Source organism: Equus przewalskii, chromosome 14 (assembly GCF_037783145.1).
Source record: "Equus przewalskii isolate Varuska chromosome 14, EquPr2, whole genome shotgun sequence".
NCBI classification, from domain to species: Eukaryota; Metazoa; Chordata; class Mammalia; order Perissodactyla; family Equidae; genus Equus; species Equus przewalskii.
This window is the reverse complement of record NC_091844.1, coordinates 58,225,794-58,253,126: the sequence shown is the minus strand read 5'-3', so window position 1 is coordinate 58,253,126 and position 27,333 is coordinate 58,225,794. Positions and strand designations below refer to the sequence as shown.

The following is a 27,333-nucleotide window of genomic DNA, read 5'->3' as shown; positions in this document are numbered from 1 at the left end:
AAAAACATATAAATTTAGAATTAGAACTCTTCATTTTACAAATGAATCATTACCTAAAATATAAGTAAGTTTTCAAGGATACAGAAAAAAACTTGCATAAGCAAGTCCCTTTTTATATTTATGAGTTTTCCAAAAAATCTGTGAAATGTTCAAGTTATGATAGAATAAAGTATTATTTAGAAATAATTGAGTAGATATGCTTTCTTGGTTTCAAATACTATACAGTAATTAAAACTGGAAAGATGACGACAATTCCAGTTTATATCATTTGAAAGGTAACTAATATAAAAACATAAGCAACAACTGGTTTAAAGAAAAATAGCAAAATAATACAGCATAAAAATCTATCACAATGCAAGCTTCATTTTTACTATTGTTAGATATGAAATATCTCTAATGAAGCTCATCAAAAGCTACATACATGCTCTATGAAATTATAGGCAGAATTTATTTGATTGAAGCTAAGGTTCATTATGACTCAGGATCAGAGTTTTAACAGCACAAAAAAGTAAGATGATCAAGCATAAACTCTAAGATAAGGAAACTGAGGCCAGAGAGGTTAAGTAACCTGATCCAAGTTCACAAGAGTAGTGAGGCAGAAAGAAAGCCTCTGTCTCCAACTACTAGTCAGGTGCTCTTGTCCCTCTACCACGAAACTGCATCTTTCTTTTAAAAAAATAAACAAAACAAAAAACCCTAAAAGGATTAAATATCAATGCTTACATAAGTGAAAATATTCCCCCTTTAAAAATACATTTATATCCAAAGTATGTTTATTTGAAACATATCAGATGAAATTTAACCAACCACAAAATGAATCTCTTTGTAGTTGCAGTAATAATTACAGCAGCTACCAATTATTGACAGATTTATAACATTATTTATTAATTTGTTTTTTTCAAAGTTCTTTGTTATCAACTAGAGCTATGGACTGAATTGTGTCCATCCAAAATTCGTATGCTGGAGTTCTAAACCTCAATATGATTCCATCTGGACAAAGGGCTTTCAGGAGGTAATTAAGGTAAATAAGGGTGGGGTCCTGATCCAATAGAATTGGTGGCTTTATAAGGGGAAGAGATCTCTCTCTCTCTCTCTCTGTGCACACACCAAGAAAAGGTCAAGCAAGGACAGCAAGAAGGCAACTTCTCTCCAAGCGAAGAAAAGGGCCCTCATCAGGAACTGAGATCGACAGGCACCTTATCTTGGATATCCTAGCCTCCAGAACTATGACAAATTTCTGTTGTTCAAGCCACTCAGTCTACGGTATTTTATGACAGCCCAAGCTAAGACATATTTTGGAGTCAAGAAGTGGAGTGCTGCTGTTAACAATACCTAACAACACGCAAGTAGTTTTGGAACTGGGTAATGGGTAGAGGCTGGAAGAATTCTGAGGTGTGTGCTAGAAAGATAGACATTAAGAGTGATTCTGGCGAGTGGTCAGAAAGAAAAGAGGAGAGCTGGTGAGAAAGTTTCCATCTTCTTGTAGAATACATAAATAATCATCAACAGAATGCTGGTAGCAATATGGACATTAAAGATCATTCTGGTGAGGTCTTCGACAGAAATGATAAACATGTTATTGGGAACTGGAAGAAATGTGATCTTGTTATAAAGTGGCAGAGAACTTGGCTGAATTGTGTTCATATTCATATTCTATTGTTTTGTGGAAGGTAAAACCTGTGAGTGATGAAATTGGTTATTTAGCTGAGGAGATTTCTAAGCAAAGTACTGAAGGAGCAGCTTGGATCTTTCTGACTGCTTATAGCAAAATGAGAGAAGACAGATAAGTTGAAGAAGGAATTGTTAAACAAAAAGGAACCAGAACTTGCAATCTGAAAATTTTTCAGCCTATCCATATTATCTCAGAAACAGCATGAGAAAGCATGTTCTGAAGAGAACACCAAGGGTGTGGCTGGACTATCACTCAATAAAGAACTTATGGGACTATACCAGCACAAATACTGGCAGTCTGAACTGAAGGGGATGGAGACAAGACAAAATGAAGGAAGGCTGCTGGACTCCTTGGATTTGAAAAGACAGGATGACAGAGCTATCTAAACATGTGCTATTCTTCCCTAAGAAGGAAAAACTATCCTGAAGGTGATCCAGAGATCATCAGATCTAAATCAGATTAATTTAGATGATACTGAGAGGAGTCTTTGGACTTTAGAGTTGACGCTGGAATGAATTAAGACTTTCAGGGCTGTTGGGATGGAATGATTGTACTTCAGATGTGTCAAGGACATGAATTTTGGAGGACCAGAAACACAATGCTATGTGTCCCCTCAAAATTCATATGAAGACCTAACTCCAATGTGACTGTATTTGTGAAGACAGTGCTTTGGGGAGGTAATTAAGGTTAACTGAGGTCATAAGAGTGAGGTCCCAAACGGATAGGATTGGTGACCTTATAAGACAAGGGAGAGATGTTTCTCTCTCTGTATGCATGCAATGAGGACACAGGGAGAAGGCAGCCATCTGAAGCTGGACGAGAGCTCTCACCAGGAACTAAATTGGCCAGCAGCTTGAGCTTGGACTTTCCAGCCTCCAGAACTGTGAGAAATAAATTCTGCTGTTTAAGCCACCAGTCTATGTTATTTTGTTAATGATATCTGAACTAATACAACTAGAATAGAGAAAAGGAAAGAAACTGTGGTACGACCCGTGACACTATATTACTAATAATATTAAAATCACTGTTAATACTAAGCTGTCAGATTTATGAAATCAGGTCAAATGACACTTTTTCTTTTACCAAAAACAGAACTAGAACTTACTGTTTAGATTCATCATCATCCCCTTCATCATCTTCTAAATGTGCCACATGCCCTCTAAAGATAAGAAGGATAATTCCATTGTTACTAAATGGACTTCACCAAAACGGCTTAAGAAGAAATTTTAGAAAATACAGGAAGGGCTACTGCAAGAAAGAATTTTATTTCTATATCTTTACAGGATTCAGAATTAAAACGACAAAACAATCTTAGGCTACATGACAGAGAAGGGGGCAAACAGACTTTACTCATCTGTGACATAAAGTATTCTAAGCTTAATTAAAAACTAAAATTACCGCTGATGTAACTCTTCTTCTACAGACTTCAGAAGACTCCTTAAAAAAAAAGTGAACAAATAAGCAAAGGAATACCAACTATATATTTTCATCACTTTAACCTTACCCACAATTTTTAAATTATTCTTTAGCATTTTCTAAAAATTTGGCACAACTATCATCTCTATATCATAAAACATCGAGTTACATTTAATGAGATATCTCTATTTTCTGTTGCTGATGTCTTTATACATGTATTTTAAATGAACAAAATAAATCCTAATGTTTATTGAGAAATACCAATTCAAACAGAGGACAACCCACCATGAAATGTCACAATAGGACTGACAAAACAATAATTGCAGGGTCATAGTCAGGGGCTTCCAGGCTTCAAATCTTACCCGGAATATTCTACCTGACACCTGAAATTATATTTCCTTTTTCTTAAAATAAGGAAGGTGACACAATTTAAAAAAACACCATGCTCTCAGGCAATCCTACAAAATGAAACTCAACATGTTGGATCTCTCTGCAAAAGCATGCATGCATGTGATGTGAATACATGAATGTAGTAGCACTTTGCTTTCACAGAAGACACTCACTTACCTGAAGTATCTGTTCTCCAGTGGTGTACTGGCAAACACATTTACACTTTTGGGAGACTAAGCCTGTATCAGACCAGGTGTGAGGATTTTATCATTAGGAGCAATTTATAAAACTCTGATATTCAGGAATGTAAGAGAGAACTCATGGCATTCCTGAAGTTCCCTTACTTCTTTTCACTGCAAGTTCATGCAGCATACCTCCTATATTATACTCTTCAAGCATTAAAAACTCAATAGCCTTCTTAAAGCTAAGAGGATAGACAGAAATATGGTTACTGATAGATGACTGAGGTAAAAGTGACGCAGCAGAAAATCTCCTCTCCTCAAAAGTTAAGGTAGTACCTTGTAAGCATTTTTCTCTCCTATGTATTGGAAAAAACTGCCCATAGAATCATCAAAACATAAAACCAGAGAAACTGAAAGACACAGTTAGCTAGTATAAACAATTAATACAATAGACTTTAACCATCAAATATTTTAATTAGGACAGCTTAATAATAAACTAAGTATTAAAAAAGGATGAAGTTCTAAACCTGCAGTGGTAAATGACATGGGAAAACCATAAACTAATTGAAAACCCTATTTTGCAGACAAAGAAAACTGACTCCTTCAGTCAAATGCATTATCTTATCCACAAAGCTCTTCAGCGGCCAGCTCTGGGAAGGCAGAGCTTCTGCCTAGAGGCAGTGGAGCAAAATGATGACAGGTTGCGAAGCAAGGAAAGCATGAATCTGAATCTTGCCTCTGCCACTGTAAGGTGATGTGGGCTTAGATAAGTTACTTTGATATCCCAATGCTTCAGTTTCCATATCTGTAAAATGGGAATTACAACAGTACCTATGTCAAAGTGCTTATCTGAAGATATAGTTAATTAATATAAATAAAATACTTAGAATAGTAATTTAAAACATGGTAAGTACTCAATTAGTGTTGTCTTTATTATTATTGATTTCTTTAGCAATTCTCAAAGTGCGGTCTGAGGATCTTGGGGGGGGCCCTTAGTCTCCTGTAGATGGTCTGCAAAGTCAAAACTATTTTCATTTATCTTTTTCCCTCTTATTCTTTCACTGAGAATGAAACTCTGGAGTTTTCTGGAGACTACAAGATGCATGATATCTCAACAGATTAGTAGCAGACATGAGAATCTGTCTTCTATTAAGCCAGATATTAAGGAGATTTGTAAAAAATATAAAACAATGCCACTCTTCCTCTAATATTATTTTGTTTCAGGAAAAAATAGCTATTCTTCATAAAAAATGTTATTAGTAGGCCTCAGCAAAAAGTTTGTTGTATTACAGCGACATATATAAAGCCTCTTACTGCAATTATTTGCTGTTTCTAAGTCTCATGACAGGAATCAGGTAGTGTTACAAGGAAGGCACCATAAAGAAGTGGCATCTGAATCGGTCCTTAACGATGAGGAATTTTTTTAATACACAAAAAAATGTTATTTATGATAACATATAATGAGTATACTACTATTTTAAATAAATTAATATTTTGAAAAGTTTTCAGTTTAAATTTCCAATACTATTATAAATATTGATAGTTATACCCATATAAACAAAAGCTCACTGGAATCCTCAGTAATTTTTAAGACTGTCAAGGGATGCTGAGACCAAAAATTTAAGAAGAGTTGTTTTAAACTATTTTACCAAATTAAACATAATATCTCTGAACTGTACAGTGGGCTTTTACATCATTTTAGAAGATGTGAAGAAAACTTTTTCTTAAGCATATGACAATAATTTTTCAAGCATTTCTTTTTCTAGTAGAGATTAGAATTTGAAAATAATTAAGAGGGGAATTTAAAATATAGTTTATTTTCAGTTACCGTATTTAATTGGACTTATATGGCACTCCACTTTTTAAAAAAGAATCTTCCTGGGAATGCTAGGTTCTCTTAAGAATAAGAGAACATGAAAAAGCAGCTACCCTACGGCTAGGGACTCATATATATTTTTTACTCATTTACTTGTAAATCTCCTACCATGTAAGATATTTTGTTAATAAAGTTACAGAATTCGTGAAGTCAATGAAAAGTAGGATATATGATTTGCTTTTCAGGCTTTATAAAAGAGAAAATGAAACATGGCTAAATTTGCTAAAAGGTTCATTTAGAGTAAATACTGTATCTTGAGAGCACTGGAGAAAAAAAATGTGATACTGATTTAATCACCAAGATTGAGTACCATACAACAACGTCACTACTCACTAGTCCACTTTGATTCTTCTGTTATGGAATTTTCAGAAAATAATGAACAAAACAAAAATGATGCCCTGAGATACTGAATTATTAAGTCAATCTAAAATGATTAGGAAATTTGGATGAAAAAGTTAAAAATGGAACAACATGCAAACACAGATTTAACTAATGAAATGAAGAAACTGTTACGGAGAAAAGTAAAAAACCACTGCCAAAATATTTACATATTCAAATTAGCTAAGGAATTCAGGTTGCTGGTTACTAAAATCTTTCAAAATTGCCTAATTGGCTCAAGACAATCTGTAAGTACTGCTTTGATTATGTTTGAAAACAAAACAAAAAAACTCCCTATTTCTTTAAAACCAAAGAGCAGTTTTATTCACTCATCATCACTTGTTCTTACAATCAACAATTACTTACTGAGTAAATACTACAAATAAGAGCAACTAGTAAGTAGGTACTAAGCCCTAAATGTGCTAAATGCTTTACAGTGATGATTCCATTTCGCCTCAGCACCCTATGAGGCAGGTACTATTTTAATCCCCCTTTTACCAGAGAAAATTGAGGTAACTTTCTCAGTCATGTAGCTTACAGGACAGTTCTGACTCCAGATCTGGCATTTACTGCTACTGCCCTCAGTTGTGCCAGGAACTGTGTAAATCAATTTACTCTTTTCACCATTATTTAAATCTTCAGAAGAGAATTTATGTTTAGAATTTTTGCTCTACATTAGTACGTTAGTAACAAAATTAGAAATAATCGGGGTTTTTTTGGGAAGATTAGCCCTGAGCTAACATCTGTGCCCATCTTCCTCTATTTTATATGTGGGATGCCTACCACAGCATGGCTTGATAAGCGGTGGGTAGGTCTGCGCCTGGGATCCAAACTGGCGAACCCCAGGATGCTGAAGTGGTGAGTGTGAACTTAACTGCTAGGCCACTGGGCTGGCCCGCAAATTTTCTTTTAAAAATATTATTTTGTTGGTTTTAAATGGTCATAAAAGTTGGTCTCAATAATAACAGAATTCAAGGAAAAGAAAACAACCCAGTTAGTCAAAATACACATGCATTCTATTTAAAACACCCAAAACTATCTTAGATAATTCCTGTATGGTCTGGAATAGGTAGAAACCCATAAATGGAAATCTGTCTGCCTGATCACCTATGGAGAAAGCAGGAAATCCTGTGAGTTTTAAAACACTGCCTAGCCACGAGAATAAAGCAGACATATCAGTACAATAAGAGAAGTGCTACATCCATGCTCATGTCACATGTATGTATATACCTGTACACAAAACACAGCCAAAGGTCAAACTTTTGGCCAACCTACCTTGCCAGTGATTCGTTATATAGAATACAGTTCCTTAAGCAGGGATCCAATTAATCAAAAAACGAAGGTTGGGCAAATTATTAACATTTTACCTAGCCAAAGTAACTATACACTATGAAAATGTCTAACCATCAGAAATCAGACAATGGGAACTAAGGAATCTGGAAAAACACTTAGTGATGGGCCTTATCTTTTTGTATTTTTGCAAGTAAATAATTTAAAAATATAGTTAAAATGAACTAAAAAAAGTAAATGAAATATTTTCCCAAATTATCCAGCCTCTTAAAATATACCAAAATTTACTAACAAGGTCCTTAAAACTAGTGACCTCAAATTTAGACAAAATAACATAAAAAACACTTCAGAAATTTTTATTTGCTAATCTACCATGAGACAAACCTTCCTTTGCTGTCCATCCACAAATTAGGACAAACTATAAATAGCAAATGGTTACTCTTTAGATAAAATTTCATTTTTATACTAGGGAAATTTTACACTTGTTTTCCATTTTAGGAAACATAAATAAGGTTAATAATAATTTAAAAAACCCAATTCATAGTATTAACTGAAGTTTGGCTTAAATCAAAACTAACACATTTCTTTAGGTTGTTGTTCAAAGTCTTTTCTGTGTTGAGAAAACAGAGTATATTTAAATTAAACGTTCAGTTTATAAAAAAAGAAGAGAGACATGATTTTGCATTATTATCTCTAAATCTGAGCTACTTGTCCTCAGTCACCATTTCTCAACTGCTTAAAATACGAGTGTGTACATATGTCTGAACTCTCTAATGTAACAAATTGTATTTTGAAATTTTAAGTTGTTCTGATTATTAAAATAATATCTACCGTGCTAGAAGATTTTGGCAATTCAAATAATATTTTCTTATAAATTTAGCTTTTACAAAGATAATTTATCTTTTAAAATAAATTATCTTTTATCCATAAACTCAGGAAATGAGAATCTACAGGGAACAGCAGAGTCCTGTCCCCACATCTTGCTAACTCAGGCCTATGAACAACTTAAGTTGTGACACCTTGTAAGCTGCCTTTTCACCACTGTGCTCTAACAGCTGGACAGTGCCTGGTGTAGAGTAGGCCTTGAATAACTGTTGGATTTATTTCTTGCATGAACTGAAAAGTTTTAAGATTTTAGACACATTTTACCCACTATCTACTTTTTAAAAGACTCTCAACAGCTAAAAAGTTAAGATAAAGATTTCTAAACAGTATGAAATATTTCCAGCTGTTTTCAGAGGCCAACACATCTGGGAGATGTACCAAAGCAAGTTTTGTAAGGTTAACTTTACAAAATAAAAGAAATAAATTGCTGAAACATATATTTATCTTCAGTTGTAATGTACTTAGTATTTTCTAACAAGTAAGGTCTACAAAGCAGCTTGATAAAAAAAATTTAAGGTGATGTCCCCATTATGACAACCATTGACTAGATGATTAGCAAGACAGCAATGAAAAAAGTTAAAAGCATATTATAAAATATATCTACCAGACTAATACAATTTACTACCAAAAATATTAAAACACAATATGTTAAGGCAACTTAATTATTCTTGAATTTAATTTTAAAAGAACTTTACTTACTTGTTTGCACCTAAAAAGTAACTACCTTGGTGTCCTTGTCCATATTCTAGTTGTAGATCCTAATAGTATAAAATAAAATATTTAGCAAAGTAGTAGTATATCACAAATCACGATAAACTAATATACATTATTTTTAAAGAGAAACCCCAGACTGCAAATAAATCTGTATTGCTGTATGGTCTTAAAAAGAAGGCATGGTAGGACTTCCAACAATAAAAGATTTCATAAGTTTATAGTCCTGATTTATGTATTTTATTATTTAAGTTCAGTATTTTTCTGGGAACTCATTTGAGTAATATATGCAAGTTTCAATTATGATTATTAATATGGTAATTAACATTTGTAAAAATCAGTTTTTACAAAGAAAAAACCTTAACTAAAGGTATTCATTCTCAAGCTATAATGAAGCAAAAATGCTTACAGAAGAGAAAAAGCAACAAAAATCTTGGTTTGACTTTGTATATAAGATCTGCAATAATTATGCACATATTTCCATAAATATTTAAGGAAATATATATTTCATTTCACACTCACATATTTCTACTACTTCTTCACAGGTAATAATAATTTTTTAAAGATATAAAAGAGTGCTCTTTTTAAGTAAATTATACATGTGAACTTTAACAAGATTGTAAACTGCATTTACAGAATTTTAACAATTTTTTAAAGAGTTAAGTAGCAAAATTTTAAATGAATATTGAGGCAGCTCCTCAACTATTTAAACATTTCCACTGAATGCTGCAGGTTGTGGAGTTAAAAACTGAAATTTAAAGGGATGAATAATATATGTGCTTGACTCAAACTCCTTGAGAAAAAAATATGCTTTCCAAAAACCACGGAAAATACAAAGTTTCCTTTTCTCCCCTTAAAGCCACTCTATTTCAAGCATATTTTAACAATAAAGGGGGAATATTTAACATTTTAAATTAATTTTATTTTCATTATAGTGCACTTACAGTGCTTTCTAATTTTACAATATATTGTCAAATGCATGCAAATTATTAATTAGAACTCAATGCAGAAGTCACCTCCTTGGAGCAGCCTTCCAAGACTGTCCAGGAAGATACTTGCAACCTTATGCATGGCTCCACAGCATTTAACATAGTCCTCCTCTAGCATTTACACTGCATTTTCATTAATTTATTTACAAGTCTATAAAAATGGTACTCAGGCTGTGAGCTCCTCAAACAAAGAGAAATTGCTTAAATCCATCTTTCTTCCCCACAAGCCCAAGGTCTGGCACAGTACCTGGCACACACTAACTAGGCCCTAAATAAATGATTGTTCAAATGCCATTTGTTTATTTTCTTGTAAAGAGCTAACTAACACTTCAGCCTCATTAAGGTACACAAAGACAATTCTAGATCACAAAAATACTAAGCCTAGGAATATAAGGATCCTAAGCAATACATTACACTTAAGTGAAAAGCACTTTAACATTTAATGACTCCAAGACCTGTCAAAAAAATATCTAATGAAAATCAAAATCAAAATCATGGTTTAGACAATAGTCAAATTTTGTCTTCTTCAATATTTGTGTTCTTTCCTGCATAATAATAAATGTTCTTACGAGTGACAGAAAAGAATACATGATAAACAAAAAAGATTAGTAGACTGTTATACCGGTACCACATGAAATTCTAATGAAAAAGGACACCTGTTCTCTTTAATTGATAATGATAATTTAGGGTGAAATCACTGTTTTCATAAGACTGCCACAAAATTATTATGCTGCACAATTTAAGGGGTCATGACTTTATATGGGAACATTTAAATTTTGGTATTCAGTAAAGAGAAGTACTAATCTCAATGAACACACTTCTAAATTCCAGTTTGTTTTCTTCAGCTATAGATAAATGGGCCCTCTACCAGACCAGTAACCTCTTTAGCCAATATAATCTCTTAAATTTTTAATCAAATGATAGCTTTCAAAAGCATACATTTGCGCAGAGTGGCCATTGCTTCTGTTACATAAACACAGATGTGTTGTAAGACTGGCCAGCTCATCTGATACCTGACAATTACCAAGTTGAAGATAATAATTAAAAAAAAAAATCAAATGAGATCAGCAGTGCACTTAGGAAGGTAAGAGAAGAGTCTAAAATACCTAATGTAGTATTTTCATAGAAAATTGAGCATACGTTCACATACAGAATAACATTCAGGCCAGGGAGAAACTGCAGATAGACTGAAGTTTGATGATTAAACATGCCATGTGTCAAGCCCTACCAAGAAAGCTAAAATTGAAAGGGGCTCATTCTTTACAATTCTTTTTCTGTAAATCAAGTTATGCTTTAGCAACCATGGAACAAAAACAATGTGCTCAGGCATGTCATCAAGTAAAAGACTTACACTAAATCCTTCTAAGTATCTAAATCTTTTTAAATTCAACTATTATTTGCCAAGCACCTATTATATGCCAAGAATTCAGACAGTAAATCAGACAAAGAAAATGACAAGAAATAAAAGGAAGAAAAGTGAAACCTGGGCAAAGTCAGCAGTTATGTTTTTCAAAACGGACTTGGAAAAAAAAATGTTACCAATACTATGCTTGGAGAAGCACTCAAAATAACCCTAGATGATGGTATCACATGGCCATCCTTTATAAGCTAAATAAGAATACATTTGAACATGCAGGACAGATTAAAAAAAATTAGTAGCCTAAGTCAGGCATCAACTTATTAATGAATGACAGTGTTTAAAGTCGAATAAGTAACAACATGGACTGAAAACATGCAACAGCCTCATATAGATTCAACCTGAACACACAAACAAAAATTTAAGATGGTCACCCTAACTCAATTAAAATATCTCTCTGGGTCAGAAAGTCCTAACTTTAGTGACTTAACAAAAGGGGGAGTATTTGTAAACCAAGGATAGAGTGTCTAGGAAAACATGGTGCCAGAAAGAACTGAAAAAGAACAAAAGATGTAACACAGAACAGTAGAAAAGGAAAATATAAGATCAAGAAAATCTTATTAGTTTTTTTCTTAAACCCCTCGGGAGATTACAAAGTCTATACCTGATGAGAATACAGCAGGAAGTCAATAGAATTGATACAGTTGGCTACAAAAACACAAAAGAAAAAATACTTCAGCAATATATTTTAATGAAGACAAAACAGAAAAGAAGAACTTTTTTCCTCTTTAAAAATTGAGAAAATTATGGCACTAATAAAGTTGTTAGGCGATACCTTTAAATGGTAGATAATTTATAGAAATTTTAAAAAGGGATTGAATCCTGGATAATTCAAAAAAGGTTTTTTTATTTCTTAAAAAGTCAGAAAAGCAAGTGGGATCAGAACACTAACTGATGAAGCAGTATTCAGACTACTAAAAGCAGAAGACTTAAGGGGACTCAAACTGAATAACGACTTTTGTACAGCAAGCTTGGAAAGGAGTATCAGCAGGTTAGGTCTGACATTCTAGAAAATGTCCTATCATTGCACAATCGTGAAATGAGTTCTCCCTAGAAAGTGTCTTCACAAACATTAGGGAAGAAAAGTGACCACATAACATAAACTTTATTATCAGTTAATAGTTTAACAGATTTAAAATAAACAAAGTTGGCGTTTACTGTTTCTTTTTCACAATAAATGTAATTTTATAGACTCTATTCAATTTTGACCTAATTCAGGGGTAATCTTCAAGTACTTACGTTTACGGATAATGATCAATTGGATGTATCTTTGTGATATGTTTTCAATTATAATTTAAATACTGTATTCTCACTTTTTCAGGCATAAGTTTCTTCAGAGCAATGATTATGTTACTACTTATGTTCTTCCATAGCAATTAACATAGTGTTTTCCATATAATTAACTTTCAACATATTTTTCACTGGTGTATGGGCCAAAATATCTAGTAAAACTAGGCAAATTAGAAAAAAATTAACATCAGCTGAACAGATGCGTAATATAATCTTTTAATCTAAAGATAGGCGTCTTGTAGATCAGATAAACCCATTTTTATGGTTAGAGGCAAAACTCTTACTATTTAATTATTGCATTACAGCTAAGTTTTTTGTTTTTGTTTTCTTGTAATTCAAGCATCTTTCAAAATTGAAAGACCTTTTTACTCACTAACAATCCTAAAAATCAAGCTCTGTTCTTCTGATTTCTAATTATGATTATCTAGTTTTATTAAAAAATCGATTTATTGTAGTAATAAAAATTGAGGTGTAATATTCTACATTTATTTACTAAATCATAAAATGAATACACTTAGCACTTAAAACAACGAGAAATCACTGATGACATGCAACTTGCAGGTAGGTAGTTCTTTAAGGCGGTAAATGTTTCTTCTGGGTCCCAAAAGATTTACGGCTGTCATCTTGGTGCCAACTACCAACTAAGATGACAGACATTTCAGGTTCATCAGGTTTCTAGTGGCCAAGAAGAAGTATTTGTAACAGCTAAAATCTTGTTCTCAGTGCCAAGGTTTTAGGACTGATGAAATTAGGGACTGAAATAACTATGGACACTTCATGACATCTGGATGGCTGTTATTAAACACACACAACACACACAAACCAGAAAGTAATAAATGTTGATGAGGATGTGGAGAAATTGGAACTCTTGTGTATTGATGGTGGGAACTGTAAATGATGCAGCTGCTATGGAAAAGAGTATGTTAGTTCTCTAAAAGATTAAATATAGAATTACTATATGATCCAGCAATTCCACTTCTAGTTATATGCCCACAAGAACTGAAAGCAGAGACTCAACAGATATTTCTACATCCATGTTCATGGCAGTATTATTCACAACAGTCAAAAGGTGGAAGCAACTCAAGTGTCCATTGATGGATGAATGGATAAACAAAATGTGGCATATATAAAAATGGAACATTACTTATTCTTAAAAAGGAAATTGTGACACATGCTACAACACAGATGAATCTTGATGTTACGACCTTATGCTAAATGAAGTGAGCCAGTCACAAAATGATAAATATTGTTATGATTCCACTTACATGAGGTTCCTAGAGTACAGAAAAATTCAGAAACAATAAATAGAATGGTGGTTGACAGAGGCTAAGGGAACGGGGGAATGGGACTTATTCTTTAATGGGCAAAAAGTTGCCGTTCAGGAAAATGAAAACGTTCTGGAAATGGATAGTGGTAATGGCTGCACAACAGTATGAATGTATTTAACGCCCTAGACTGTACACTTAAAAATGGTTACAATGGTAAATTTTACATTGCGTATATTTTACCATAATAAGAAAAATAACTATGAAACATATAGTTGATTAAAAAAAGAAAGAGCACAAGCGTGAGCCCAGTATTAGTGGAAAAAAAACATTGACAATTTTGGGTAGAGGCAATGCAGCATAGTGGTTTAGGTTTGAATTCCTGAGCCAGGCTGCTTAGGTCAAATTCCATCCGTGCTATTCTTTTGCTGGGTGGTAAGACCAATTTCAGCTTCTTTGCACCTTAAGTCCCCTCATTTGTAAAACAAAGATGATAAGTTAATACATTTAAAGTGTTTAGAGTAATGCCTGATACATAAAAATGTCTAGATAAGTGTTTGCTTTTATTATCATTAGAAGTGAGCTTTTTAAGGCTGATTTTATAAATGGTAAGATCTGCCAAATATTTCATTCATCCCTCTTCTGCTAGAACTATTCATAAGTTGATTGTCCCTAAAGCTTCTGTCACAAGACCCCCTTACCAACTGTTCCCCCCATCACAAGAAACTCCTGATTACTGGGATTGAGGGGAGAAGTTCTAGGGAACAGAGTCATGATAACTTATTCACGTTACTAGGCTAGTTCCACATATGGTACAGAAAAGAGTATTTGTAACTCTTAATGTATTAGGCTTCAGGTTTTGTTGTTGTGTTTTCTAGAGAATATTAACAAGTAACAGAGTCAATTTAAACTTTTGATTCTGTGGTCCTTTATTTCCAATACAAATTTCATTAACTGTCATTCTAACCTACATATGTCTAATTCTGAAGAAAATTTCAGTCCAGAAATCACTGATAGCGTTTTCTTCAGACAGTCCATCTCTCTTGCCCCCTCAGACACTTAATTCTCAATCTTTGAACTTTCTGGCCTCTCTGGGCCATCTGATGCATCTTTCTTTCGTGACAGCGCATCTATTGACTCTTCCAGCTTTTCAACTGCTTTTTCCCTGCCTCCAATGTTGGCTCTACCTTGGACTGCAAGACACAGGCATCACCCATTGTGGTAACCAGTTTTCTGCACTTTCTTTCTTCAGACCTAACTGGGGAACACACGCAAGTTCATGGTTTCATCAAACATTTCCTCTTGGATGACTGCAATCTTCTTCTTCCGAGCTAATCCCGTAATTCCAGTAGTAGCATGACTATTTCATAATTTCAGCTCTTTATCTGCCATCTCTCCAAATTGTGGTCTGTGCCAATGACTATTCCCACATTAATTCCCATGAAACACAGTAGGCATCTGTCCATTCTCTTCGTGAAGAATCTATAATGGTTCCTACACAATACTGAAATCAGTCTTAGTCCCTCCCAGAAGCCAGATAAGCCATATTAACCTCAAAGTTTCTCTCCTTCTCTGATTTCCATAGTACCTACTATATGTTAGCCTCTCCTCACCAAGAGTCATCATCTGGCAAAATTTTGGCAACCCACTATATATTTTGTGGTATGGCCAAGAGTTTATTATATGTGCAAGTATTTTCTGCCCATCAAAAAAAAAGCAATTTCCCTAAAAGAGAAATTATGTCTAAAATCTCTTCTATGTTCTACAAATGTTATAGGACATAGATTCAAGAATTTATATACAGAATCACTTAAACCAACCCAGAATAGAAAGAGATACATCATTAAGGCAGAGAGGAAGCAAAGAGAAGGAAAATTCCACTGAAAAGGAAGAGAAGTAGAATCTAAGAGTGAATATGGAGTCAACCTGGGGCCCTGGCCAGCTATAGAAAGAACCATTTAATATCTACTGGGGTTAATTTCCCATCTTTTCTTACCTAATGGTAAGACAGCCTTAATATTTATAAAACTTTAAGGAGGCTTTATAATCCAAATTTTGGCATGAGAAAACTGGATATAAAGTTAAAATTTCATCTGAGACTAGTTTCACTGTTAATTAGGGGTAAATTACTTTTTAAAATTATATATATATAATATATATAAAGTTTTATATTTACGAATGGATATGTCTATATGGATGGTTTCCAGTTCATGAAACAAGTCACCTTATTAAAACTGGACATTTTTATAGGGAAATGTAATTTGTAAAAAAACCCCACATACTTGACTGAGAAAATGAAATGTTTTTCATAAAAAAGGAACACTTTTATTTTTTATTATGATATCCTAATATATTTGAGTAGATATATTTATTTAACTTGTTATGGAAAAAAGATTGCTATTCTCCTTAATATATGGAAGCTTGTTAAATGGTAGGAACTTATAAAATAATGCTTAAACTGGTTCATTAAAATTGGACAAAATGTTCGATAAAAAAACCAATTAAGACTAAAACAATGCTGACAAAGAAAATCAGAAGATGAGAAATACCAGATTAGATCTTGCAGTGTAGTATATTTCTTCTGAACTGTCCAAAAAACCATCACTGTCGGGCTGTTTAGCAGAGACCAAGAAACCCAAGTTATTTACACTTAGACTAAAAGCCACAAATTCACAAAGGGAAACTTTCACAAGTGAAGTAAGTCCTCCTAACATAATTTTATTAAGGCAAATGCAAAGTCAAATCATATTAAGGAGCTTCTAAAAAAGCAACATTCAACAACTTTGCTCTAAAAAGCAGTTACTAAATTAGTATAGAATTTAAACACATGCAATGCCAACTTAAAAAAAGAAAGAAAATAAACTGCCCTAACAAAATGCAATTAGCATTTATAAACATCATGACTACTCTTTCTTCTTAACCTTCTTCATCCTCTGCATAAATATCATGCATAAGTGTTAAGGTATGATCATTTTAAGAAATTATCTTTAAGATTCCTTTCCTCCATGCTGGTATACTGAAGTAGAATAACTCCATAAGTTAAAGGCTAAAGACTCTCTTTGTATGCCTTTATTAGTCAAGTGGGTTAAAATTAGCATTAAATTTAAGAAGTTCCCACTTCAGTCCTTAGTACTTATTAAGTTACTGTCTTCTTATTATTAAATAGAAAAAATAAATAAAGCATATAATCTGGAGCTCTGGTAATTTCATTAAGATTAATTTTAAGTCTCATTTTTTATTCTTCCATAGAACATTAACATCTTCAATACTTTCAAAGCATTTTGCCTCTAAGAGCGCATTTAATCATATTATCATATATCTGGAAAGGAGAATATAAAACATTAACAAAAAAGAATCATGAAAAGAACGTTTATACAGCTAACAAGCCTTAAAAGAATGACAAACTTGATCTACTATGTATGCCTAATCTCTCCTGAGTTTCAGTACTCCAAACAGATTTGACTCTAGCCTGATGTTCAGAAAACTGGCTTACACTCTTAAAAGGCTGCCCATAAATTTAGTGAGAAGACGTTTCACTGGTCCAACATTCTAGTTTAAAATGGTGGCATTTATCCTAATACACGCATACACAAAAAGCTTCTCAAAAACTGAAAAACAAAAATGAAAAAAAATTAAAGGGCCAGCATTAGAAACATATAATCAGAGAATGGTAAAACTAGTAAGTTTCTTCTAAAATAATTTTGAAAATATTCAATCTCAGCAACACAGATTTATTTCTGAATTTTGGAATTACTTACCTTTTTATTTCCCCAAATGCTTTTGAAAATATTAATAACTAGCTCTTTTAGTCAGTACCAATACATTACAGACTAATTACAACATTTATTTTCAGTGTTAACATTCTAAGACTACACTACTTACAAGTTCATGATGTGGTTCTGTCTCCTTCCTTAAGGGTGGATCAAATTTTATTTGTCCAACTAAAAAAGAAAAACAGTGAAGCCATGGTCTGTTTCTGTATTCTTAATGATGTAATAATTTTAAAAGTTACTCCATGGCAAAATACATTTAATTTTACCAAATCTATCATACACTGATCGCAATCCAAAGATTTAAACAAACAATCTGTTAGGTGGAAAAAGCCCAAGAAAGCCTAAACTGTTGAAGCTTAAATCTTTTAATCATAGGCCTTTTTGATAGTAAAAAAGAAGATGATTGGCAAAGTTACGCGTTATGTTACAGTCAGGATCTAACTTGCTACTTCATTGTGATCCAGCATAAAATAGAGAATCTTAACCCAGGACTTAGGTAGACAGACAGCAATTGAGGAAGGGTACTTTTGGAAGCCAGCTGCAAGATGGCCTCTAATATTCCTGCCTCCTGGTGTTCATAAACTTGTGTAGGCCCTTCCTATATCCCCAGCGTTGGTCTGAGACCAAACGAACATGGCAGAGTGACAGCACAGCAATTCCAAGATAAGGCTTCTGTCTTGGGCTCTCCCTACTGGATCATTTGCTCTGGAGGAAGTCTGTTGTGAGCAGCCCTAAGGAGAGGCTATGTGGTACTGAAGCCTCAGGCTAACAGTTTTGTGAGTAACCCTGGAAGCAAATCCTCCAGCCTCATCAAGCCTTCAGATGACTGCAGGCCCAGCAGACACACTGACTAACTACACAACAGACCCTGAGCTAGAATCACCCAGCTAAGTTGTCCTGGATTCCTTATCCTTAGAATATGTGTGAGATAGCACGTGTTTATTGTTTTAGGCTGCTAAATTTTGGAGTAATTTGTTATATAACAATAAATAATTAATGCACTTCCGTTGCTAAAGTATAAACTAGCCAGAACTGTGCTACATTCACCTTTTTCCTTCCTACTCTAATGAACTGAATAGGCTTCACTTCCTTTACCTTTAATTTCTATCTCTCATTATCATTATCTGCTTTTATAACCTGGGTACAGCATTCAAGACCACTGAGATAAAAGCAGAGGCACAAATATAAAACATTAAAAAGAAAAAAAACAGAGAGTCACAAATATATTACAGTTTGACTAGTAAAAGCTTCAGACAAAAAGTAATTCTCAATCAAGGTAGGGAAATGAGTGAGATTTCAAAGTATAATCACTTTTATAATCGTTCTGATTTCAGCTGAGTATGTATGATTTATTGTGAATGTTAATACCAATTAAAGAGACCATGAAATCTGAATATTTAGCAATAGCAAGTAAAAAAGGTTGAGAAACACAGCCCTATAAGATGTGCAGTTGTGTGTGAATGTGTATATGCTTTACAGCTGTTATGGACTAGATAAATTTTGGCCCTTAGGGATAAGTAGACTCTTCAATAATGGGTTCCTCATATCTGTTCACATATGATCACACATCAAAGATTACAACATAACTTTTAGTAAGGTATTAAAACTAATATACACATCACCTTGATTGAGGCCTATTGTATGGCTCTTACCTATGCTTGTCATCAAATAGCAAAATTAAATCTGTAATAAAGTTACATGAGGACAGTTTTGTGTATCTATCTGCCTTGTATTATTGTCACCTGTCAACATGCCTGATTCCCTGACCAGAATATATAATCCTTGAATATGCCTGATTCCCCAACCAGACTGTGTAATCCTTGAGCGCAAGGGTGCAGGGATGTTGTCTTAGACTAACTTTCATAACAAGGATAGAATCCTAATTGTAGTAAGTATTCAGCACCCTGTACTCTTGGACAGAGTACTACTCTGTACTCCCTGGGAATGCATTTCCAGAAAGTGAGGCCATATAGCAAAATCCCTAGGGAGATTTGCTCTTCACACCTCACACTGGTATCACTCTTCTGTTCTCTTTAAAATCCCTAAAGTTATGACAAACTTCTGCCATAGGATCTTTCTGCTACTGTTCAAGTAATCATTGGTCAATCATCCCAAGATGCAGTGCTGCTTATGATGTTCTTAATAACGTCAAAAACTCCTACTTATCTGTAATTGTTTATTGGTCTTGATTTCTGTTTCCTCTACCATCTCCCTGAATGTGTATCAAGCCACACAACATAAATTTATATTTTAATATCCAGATGAAAACTCCTCCTTAGCTTCTTTGAAACAGCTCCAACATTATTCACTTGCTGACCCTTTATTAGCCTTTACGGGTCAAAACTGATCCGACTATGGCAGACAAGAAGAGCCCCAGAATTATTCCTTCTTAAACCAAGTCTTTGCTTCTCATATTTAACTGAAGGCAGAGGGGACTTCCTAAAAAGGAAAGAGTAATACCCCTTCTGCAAATGAGTCAGTTTTTACATACATGTTGCCTAAACACCATTTAGTTTAATAAAGAGAAAACTTTGGTTGCATGGAGAGACACCACGTAACTGTAAACATAAAACATTATCAAGAGGAACAAACATATACGATTACTAACATAAATTATTTTTCCAAAGCCTGTCTTTATAGTCAATAGCATTACTGAGTACTCTATATATCACATTTCACATGAAGTCAAAAAACATCCTAAGAAAGCAGATTTTAGAACACTGCATAAGATTTAAAAGCTTCAAGTATCAGAATCACAAATTACTAAAAGTGGTGGTTTTAATCCTGTTGCTACCTCCACATACTAGACGGATATGACATGCTTCTTACTGGCAAAAAGGGGAGGAGGGACAATGTCCATCATTCATCACCTGCTCCCACCAAAAGGACGGCATATCAGAATTTCAGAAAAATTTGGGTACAGAAATCTAGTTTCAAACAGCATATACATGCATATGCAGTTAGGAGTTTAGAATCACTGATATAAATTAGTAAAGAACAATCCAGAAATAACTGCACTTTGCAATAAAGGGCCTAACAAAGTAATTTTTTAATAGAATCAGATAACAAGATAGAAAATACCTTAAATTAGATTTAATAGTGCTAAATCAACTACAAAGACACCTCTAATCACCTTTTGTATTATTAAAGAAATGATAAAGACACCTGGTAATTACTTTTTGTATATTAAAAAAATATAATGGGAACTGCTCACGTTTTAAGGTTGTCATTTTCAGAAAAATACTTTTGCGGGGAAATTAGCAAATTTAAATCATGTGGCTTCAGACAGAGCCTTGAAGGTAATTTTATATGGTTACACAACTAATTGTTGGCCAAGAAAGTACCAAATCCCAGTCCTGGGCTTTTTGTACAATGCATCTTTCTAGAGCTTCTTCCTTTCAAGAGCATTTCCAGGTAGCACCAGCACAAAACTTTGCCCAAGAAGTTAATATACAGGATATGGTCCAGCCAAAATTTCAAAGGAAGGTTCACAAAGGACTTCTTCCAATGTAAAGGCCACACAAGTGTGCTGAGGTAGTTTCTGAAATGGGGCAGTGTTTGTGAAAGACCACTGGGCTGGAAGTTGCGAGATCCAAAGCATGCTGTTAACTTTGTGTATGACCCCATCCCAAAGACAAATCTATTCATCTCTGTATTTGTTTTTTGTTTTCTATTAAATGGTGATAGTGCCTACTCCTTCCTACCTCACTTAGCTTTTAAGATGAAGACACATTATCTTAATCAAAGTATGAAATGTATTATTATCATCATTACTAATTTAGCCAAAAATTGGGAACAGTTTTCTTAACAGTAGTTATGTTAAGTTACCACATTACCTAATTTCACTAAAGTCATTTTGGATTTTAGGTCTCTCAGGATAAATCTTTAACTCACAGAAAACTGTTATCATAAGACTATCTATTGCACTAAATTAGCATTCTAAGTCATATAGAATTAATGCTTCCAAGAAGGAAAGAAAAGTTAAGGCACTATTATTCCAGAGATTCCTGTTGGCAGATTACATTTATCACTGATGAGTTGACAGTACTGGATCCCATGTGAATGAACGGTCTGTCTCAGTGGACCAATAACCTGGCTGTCCATAAGAATTATGTGAAGAGGTATTTTACCAGGTAGATTTCTGAGTCAACCCAACACCTACTGAATCAGGATCTATGGAAAAGGGGGACCTGAGAACCCATTTTTAAAGGCTCTCAGGTTACTGAGATGCTAACCTAGTTTGCAGACTTTTACCTTTCCTTGCTACTCAGAGTGTAGTCCTTGGATGATCAGCATCTACATAACCTGGGAACTTGTTAGAAGTAAAGAACTTCAGGCCACACCCTAGATCTACAGAATCAGAGACGGCATTTTAACAAGCTCTCCAGGTCACTTATATGCACTTATAAGTTTCAGAAGCACTGCTTTGATTACTTCTATTCTGCCTATTCCAGGAATTTTACTCCTCCTCCCAAACAATAACAACCTAAATACAACTGCCACCTCCCACCACCAAAAATTCTCCACGAATAAGGAAAATGAAATTCTGTCTGTCTTAACTAAACTTTACCCTTAAAAGGGTTAAGAAAAACTACTTGGGAGAAAATGAAGCAAATATAATTGCAACTAAATTAAATCTTATTTTTCATTGTTAAATTATGAACTATGTAAAGCATAAACTTACAGTTTATCTCTGAGCGTGTTTTTTCTTCTCTCACATTTCTACTTGTTGAGTGAATTCTATGTGGTACGGCAACAAGAGGCTAGGAAAGAACAACAGCAATGATACGTGGCATTTGATAATCAAGTCACAGTGTGGCCCACAAAATTACCCAAATATGAAAGAAATACTTCATTTTATGTAAAAATGGAAACAAAATAAAACAACTTTGTGAATATTAAAAAAAAAGGCAACCACAATAGCAGCTCAAACTATGAAGTGAAAATATAAATATCTTCATTACTTACTTAACAGAAATCACCATTTGCACTAGAGAGAGTACTTCTAGGACATTAAATACATGCAAAATCAAATATAAGTAATAATATATTCTGCTTACTTGTAAATACAATATTGGACTTGTCTAGATCTATTTTACAAGGAAGCAACAAGTACATTAAATATTTTCAATCTACTCTTACATCAACAAATTCTGAAAGGAAAGGAAAGATGGTGTAAAGACTACATTTACATCTATCATCTAATGATTACGAAGCTCAGCTCAGATGCCCTTTCTTTTAAGGTTTATTCATCAACTTACATATATTTTTTGAAATAAGAGTCAATATACATATTCTATAGATATTAAAAATATTCCATATATAAAATGTTTAATATATGTATTCTCTCTATATACTCTCATTTTTCTCTGTAAATGCAATGCATACTAGTCATGGAAACCTGCTATGATGAGTTTATAATTACTCTAATAAATGATATTTAGAGGTCATATTTCACCCTTTAGAATGGAAATAAACTAAAGACTTCACTGAATTTTCCTTTCACATGTACTGAATCAGATGGTTGTATAAGAAAGTAATATTTTTTCAAAAGCCAATGTTGAAAATGACCTATTTCATATTTGAGAGAAAGGGATACCACAAGATTCTGTTAAATGAGGCCAGGGTCATGCAAGATGCCCATCCGGGAAATCAAGGCAGGCAGTAGCACCTTATTAGGCACAATCCACTGTGATGCTAAAGAATTAAGTTTTCTAATAATGGAAAATTTCACTCAACTTCTCTTGAAAGGATATTACACTTACTAGAATTTCAAATAAGCAGATTCTGAAATAGCTCCTGTCTGAACTTGCAAAGTTGGAACTCTAAAAGGACATCCCTCAGCATCATTTAATTTCACAAAGGCTATGTAGATAGTCTCAAAAATTAAAACTTAAGCTTTAATTTCTAAAAATGAACACTCTCGTTTTTCTCTACAAATGTAATGCATACTATTCATGGAAACCTACTATGATGAATTTGTAACTATTCTGATAAACGATATTTAGAGAAGTGAGGATGAATTAAAAATCATTTTAATAAACAAGATTTAAAGAAATAAACCATTCACAGTGATGGATGATTCCCAAAGTTTTTAAAAAATAATCCTTTATATGCCTTAACACTGAAATAATTTTTATTACTTCTTGAAAAGAACAAAACCCTACCCCTATAAATCATTTAATGTTTGTCCTTGTTACTACAATTTAAAAGTTCTAAGATTAATGTATTATTAAATAATACAAATACAAATAATAGACCCTTTGCAATGGGAGCTAGATGAGAATGCAAGTTTGTATGGAATGAAGGAAAGAAATAGACAATATGACAAACACTAACATAAGCCAGTGGTTCTCAACCAGGGCCAATTTTGTCTATGGAGACATCTGGCAACGTCTGGGGACATTAGTAGTTATCACAACTGGGGATCAAAGGGTGCTACTGGCAACTAATGGGTAGAGGCCAGTGATGCTGCTAACCATCCTACAATGTCCAGGGTAGTCCCTCAAAACAAAGAATTGTCTGGCCCAAAATATCAATAGTGCTAAGTTTGAGAAATCCTGATGTAGGAGAAAAAAAGGCACTCAGTTTCATCTCATTGGTCAAGGATTGGCAAACTATGGCCCATGGCCAATTCTCACTGCAGTCTGTTTTTGTAAATAGCATTTTATTTATTGGCACATAGCCATACCCATTCATATATTATCTATGGCTGCTTTCCCTCTCCAATGGCAGAGTTAAGTATGACAGAAATGATGTGGTCCACAAAGTCAAATATCCTTACTATCTGTTTTTTTACGGAAAAAGTTTGCCAACCCCAGCTCTAGGTCAATGATCTCAGACAAATGGGTTCTAACACTTCTTTAACATTATCAAATTTATTTTCAGGTCCTCAGCTTTTCGAAGCATACATACTCAAGCTAAAAGTAATACATTTTTACCACAACCACAAAGAAAAAAAATTTCATAATTTTCTCTCTTAAAATTGCTAGAAATTTTGGGAATATGGAAAGTAAAACTTTATTAATTTTTTCATCATTCCATGTGTTTTCACAATGTTAAAGAAAGGTAACTGCTGATAATAATAAAAATTCAAGTAAAATATCTTATCAAACTTCCTTTAAAAGTCTGAATCAATATTCTCAATGCTTTATAGCATAAATATCATGTTGTAAGTTATTATTTAACATAAGAAGAATCCATTAATCTACTAGATAATGGACAAGAAAATAACTAAATTAACTGAAAGAGTGAACAATCACACACTTGATGTGCTCTTAATCAGACGTAAGCTTGCCTTGATTACACTCATTTTAGCATGAATCTTACATACTTAAAAGGGTAAAGACTATATTTAAACATTTCTAAGATTTATGAAAGACGGTATTTTAAACATCTAGATATGGAGGCTCGCTATCATTTAAAATACATCTTGAGGAGTTTCTAAAAAAGTTCCAAAAGCTTTAATCATTATTTTTAGTTTCAGTTTTAATCTTTGGCAAACTTCTTTCCAACAACGCCAGTTCTTTCCTAACACCATCTCTGATCTCCCTAACAAAAACTGGCTGTTCTTTGTTCTCCTCACTCCTCAAACTGCGAGCTTCTCAAGATGAGAAACATACTTTATCCAAAGCAAGCTCCAAACAAATGTTCTCTGAGTTGAATATAAATAAATAACTAACTATTCAGAATGGAGTACTTCAATAATTCAATAGCTGTTCAACAGCCGCAGCTACCTTTCAGTGTTGCAGAGGGTAAAACTGTAATTAAAAAAAACCTGCCTCAACTCCTTATATCAAAAAGGGTAAGAGATAAAATGAAATGAAATAATGCTAAAGGCATTAATGATTTATGATCTTTTTACTTAGTAAACAGAAATTTTTCCCCCTTTACGTTTTTTCTTAGAGGAGCAGACCTCTATTTTCTTTCCTCTTATTTAATTAAAATCATTCTATGCGTATTGCCAATTTCAGAGAAGAATATTCTGAGGAGTGAGTGGAGTGGGGATGAGTTCTCTTTACTGTTAATTCATGGACATTCTTTCAACCTTATGGAGTAAAAGAGGCCCTATTTGAAAAGCTTCTGCAGCTCCACCCTGTACACGCTAAGGTTTCACTTTAAAAGGCGATGCCAGCATCTATTTCATGGACCAAACAGGGTTTTGTTTCTGTGTATGAAATGCTACCTTTGAAGTAAAATGTAATTCATAAATATCTGAGCCCAAGTTCTTAGATTCAATAAGGCAGATCAAGAACAGGACCCAAGTTAACTATTCTCAGTAGAAGCACACCTCAGAAAATTAAGCAAAACAATAAAAACACTCTTTTTTCCCTTGTATAATTATAAGGTCAGTAATACTCTACATTTCTTTATGTTTCCAAACTCCCTTCTAGACCTTTAACAAAAGGACAGATAGCTTATTTAATCAAAGCTGCATAAAGATGGCAGGCTAGAACAAAGGTGAATTGATAGAAAGGTTCTCTCTGGCAATCTGCGCCCATCTTTCTGATGGCTGAGAGCTATCATCAATGAAATTTACAACATTTTAAGCACCTTCCGTAAAGCCAGTCAAGTTCAAGGCTATCCAGCTCAGTTACAGGCCCAATAATAGAATTCTGCCATGTTACATATACTGAGTTTACCCTAAGTCCCACAACTACCAGCTGAGCTAGGAACGTTAAATATGCCAAGAGAAGTGAAGCTTCCATTAATATCAATGCTTCCATCACATTAGAGTTATTTTCTTCTCTAACAACTACACTGGCTCATTTTTAAACATTTCCATAGCAGACAATTAGCGTTTTAATCATCAACAAAGTCAATCCTATACTTTCTACTAACCACTAATAATTCATGAAGTATTGTACAAAGATCCTTTTTGAGAAGAAAACTGAATAGAAATTTTGAGTATATTCTAACATCTTGTTTAGGTGCTTCTCATTTGTGTTCTCTTTTAAAGTGGATGATTTATTTGGCAACTTCATCTAAAATGACTACTGTAAAATAACTATGGTAATTTCAAAAAGTGAATTAGATGATTCTGCCTTTGCCATTTTCAGACAATAGTCATTTGTAAATAGCCAATAAGAAAAATCCAGTACATGACTTTCCTAGGAGAGACTAAGTCAGAGGTAACTGTTCCCTCAAGAGTTTTTTTATTTAAACTAGTTTTATTTAAACTAGACTCAGAACTATAAAAAAACTCATTTTGAGATGTACAGATACATACACAAACATACATATATGTTATATACACCAGTAGTTGGTAAAAACAGTTCCTACCTCAGGATCATCATCATCAAAATCATGGTAAGTGGAATGATCTGGATTATTCACTTTATCCAACAGTTCGATTGCCAAAGACCGGGTCAAAGGTTGTGTGACAAACGGATGCTATAAAAATAAAATAATATAGTACAGAACACTGACTGAATATAATTGAAAATAATATAGTACAGAAATCTGATTGAATGACATTTTAACTTTTGAAAAAAAGACATTTCAGAGCAAAAATAATACCTGTAGTAACTTTTCGGCAGTAGGTCTTTTTTTTGGATTTTTGGTAAGTGCCATTTTCACAAAATGATGAAAACTATTTGACCTAAGAAATTTTGAAAATTAGACTTTTAAATTTCAATTCTCTTTTTACTCATGACTATAAAAGTAAATAACACAAAAATACTTACCATTTCATTTTATCCTTTAGTTTAGGAGGCTGAAAATTGCTTTTTGTCATTAGAAACAATGCTCTGAAAAATCAACAACAAATCATCACACACATTTTAAGATTTCATATTTT

At 33.5% G+C, this 27,333-nt stretch overlaps 1 protein-coding gene across 18 annotated transcripts in view; it reads right to left on the bottom strand.

Annotated features, from left to right (window-relative positions):
* MAP4K3 (mitogen-activated protein kinase kinase kinase kinase 3) overlaps positions 1-27,333 on the bottom strand; it is a 208,661-nt gene that overhangs the window by 52,125 nt on the left and 129,203 nt on the right. For 7 of the 18 annotated variants that reach the window (XR_011526129.1, XR_011526122.1, XR_011526123.1 and 4 more), the window contains 9 exons: positions 27,221-27,283; positions 27,054-27,135; positions 26,817-26,927; positions 22,219-22,297; positions 17,644-17,702; positions 16,311-16,373; positions 8,789-8,847; positions 3,071-3,109; positions 2,778-2,831 (listed from right to left, as the gene is read on the bottom strand). Coding sequence is in view for 6 of the 18 variants with exons in the window: in XM_070572833.1 (XP_070428934.1) it covers positions 2,778-2,831; positions 3,071-3,109; positions 8,789-8,847; positions 16,311-16,373; positions 17,644-17,702; positions 22,219-22,297; positions 26,817-26,927; positions 27,054-27,135; positions 27,221-27,283 (609 nt within the window). In the remaining 12 variants the exon portion in view is untranslated. Of the gene's footprint in view, positions 1-2,777; positions 2,832-3,070; positions 3,110-7,189; positions 7,223-8,788; positions 8,848-16,310; positions 16,374-17,643; positions 17,703-22,218; positions 22,298-26,816; positions 26,928-27,053; positions 27,136-27,220; positions 27,284-27,333 lie in introns of all 18 variants that reach the window. The other 11 variants (XR_011526133.1, XR_011526131.1, XR_011526132.1 and 8 more) reach the window with 3 other exon arrangements.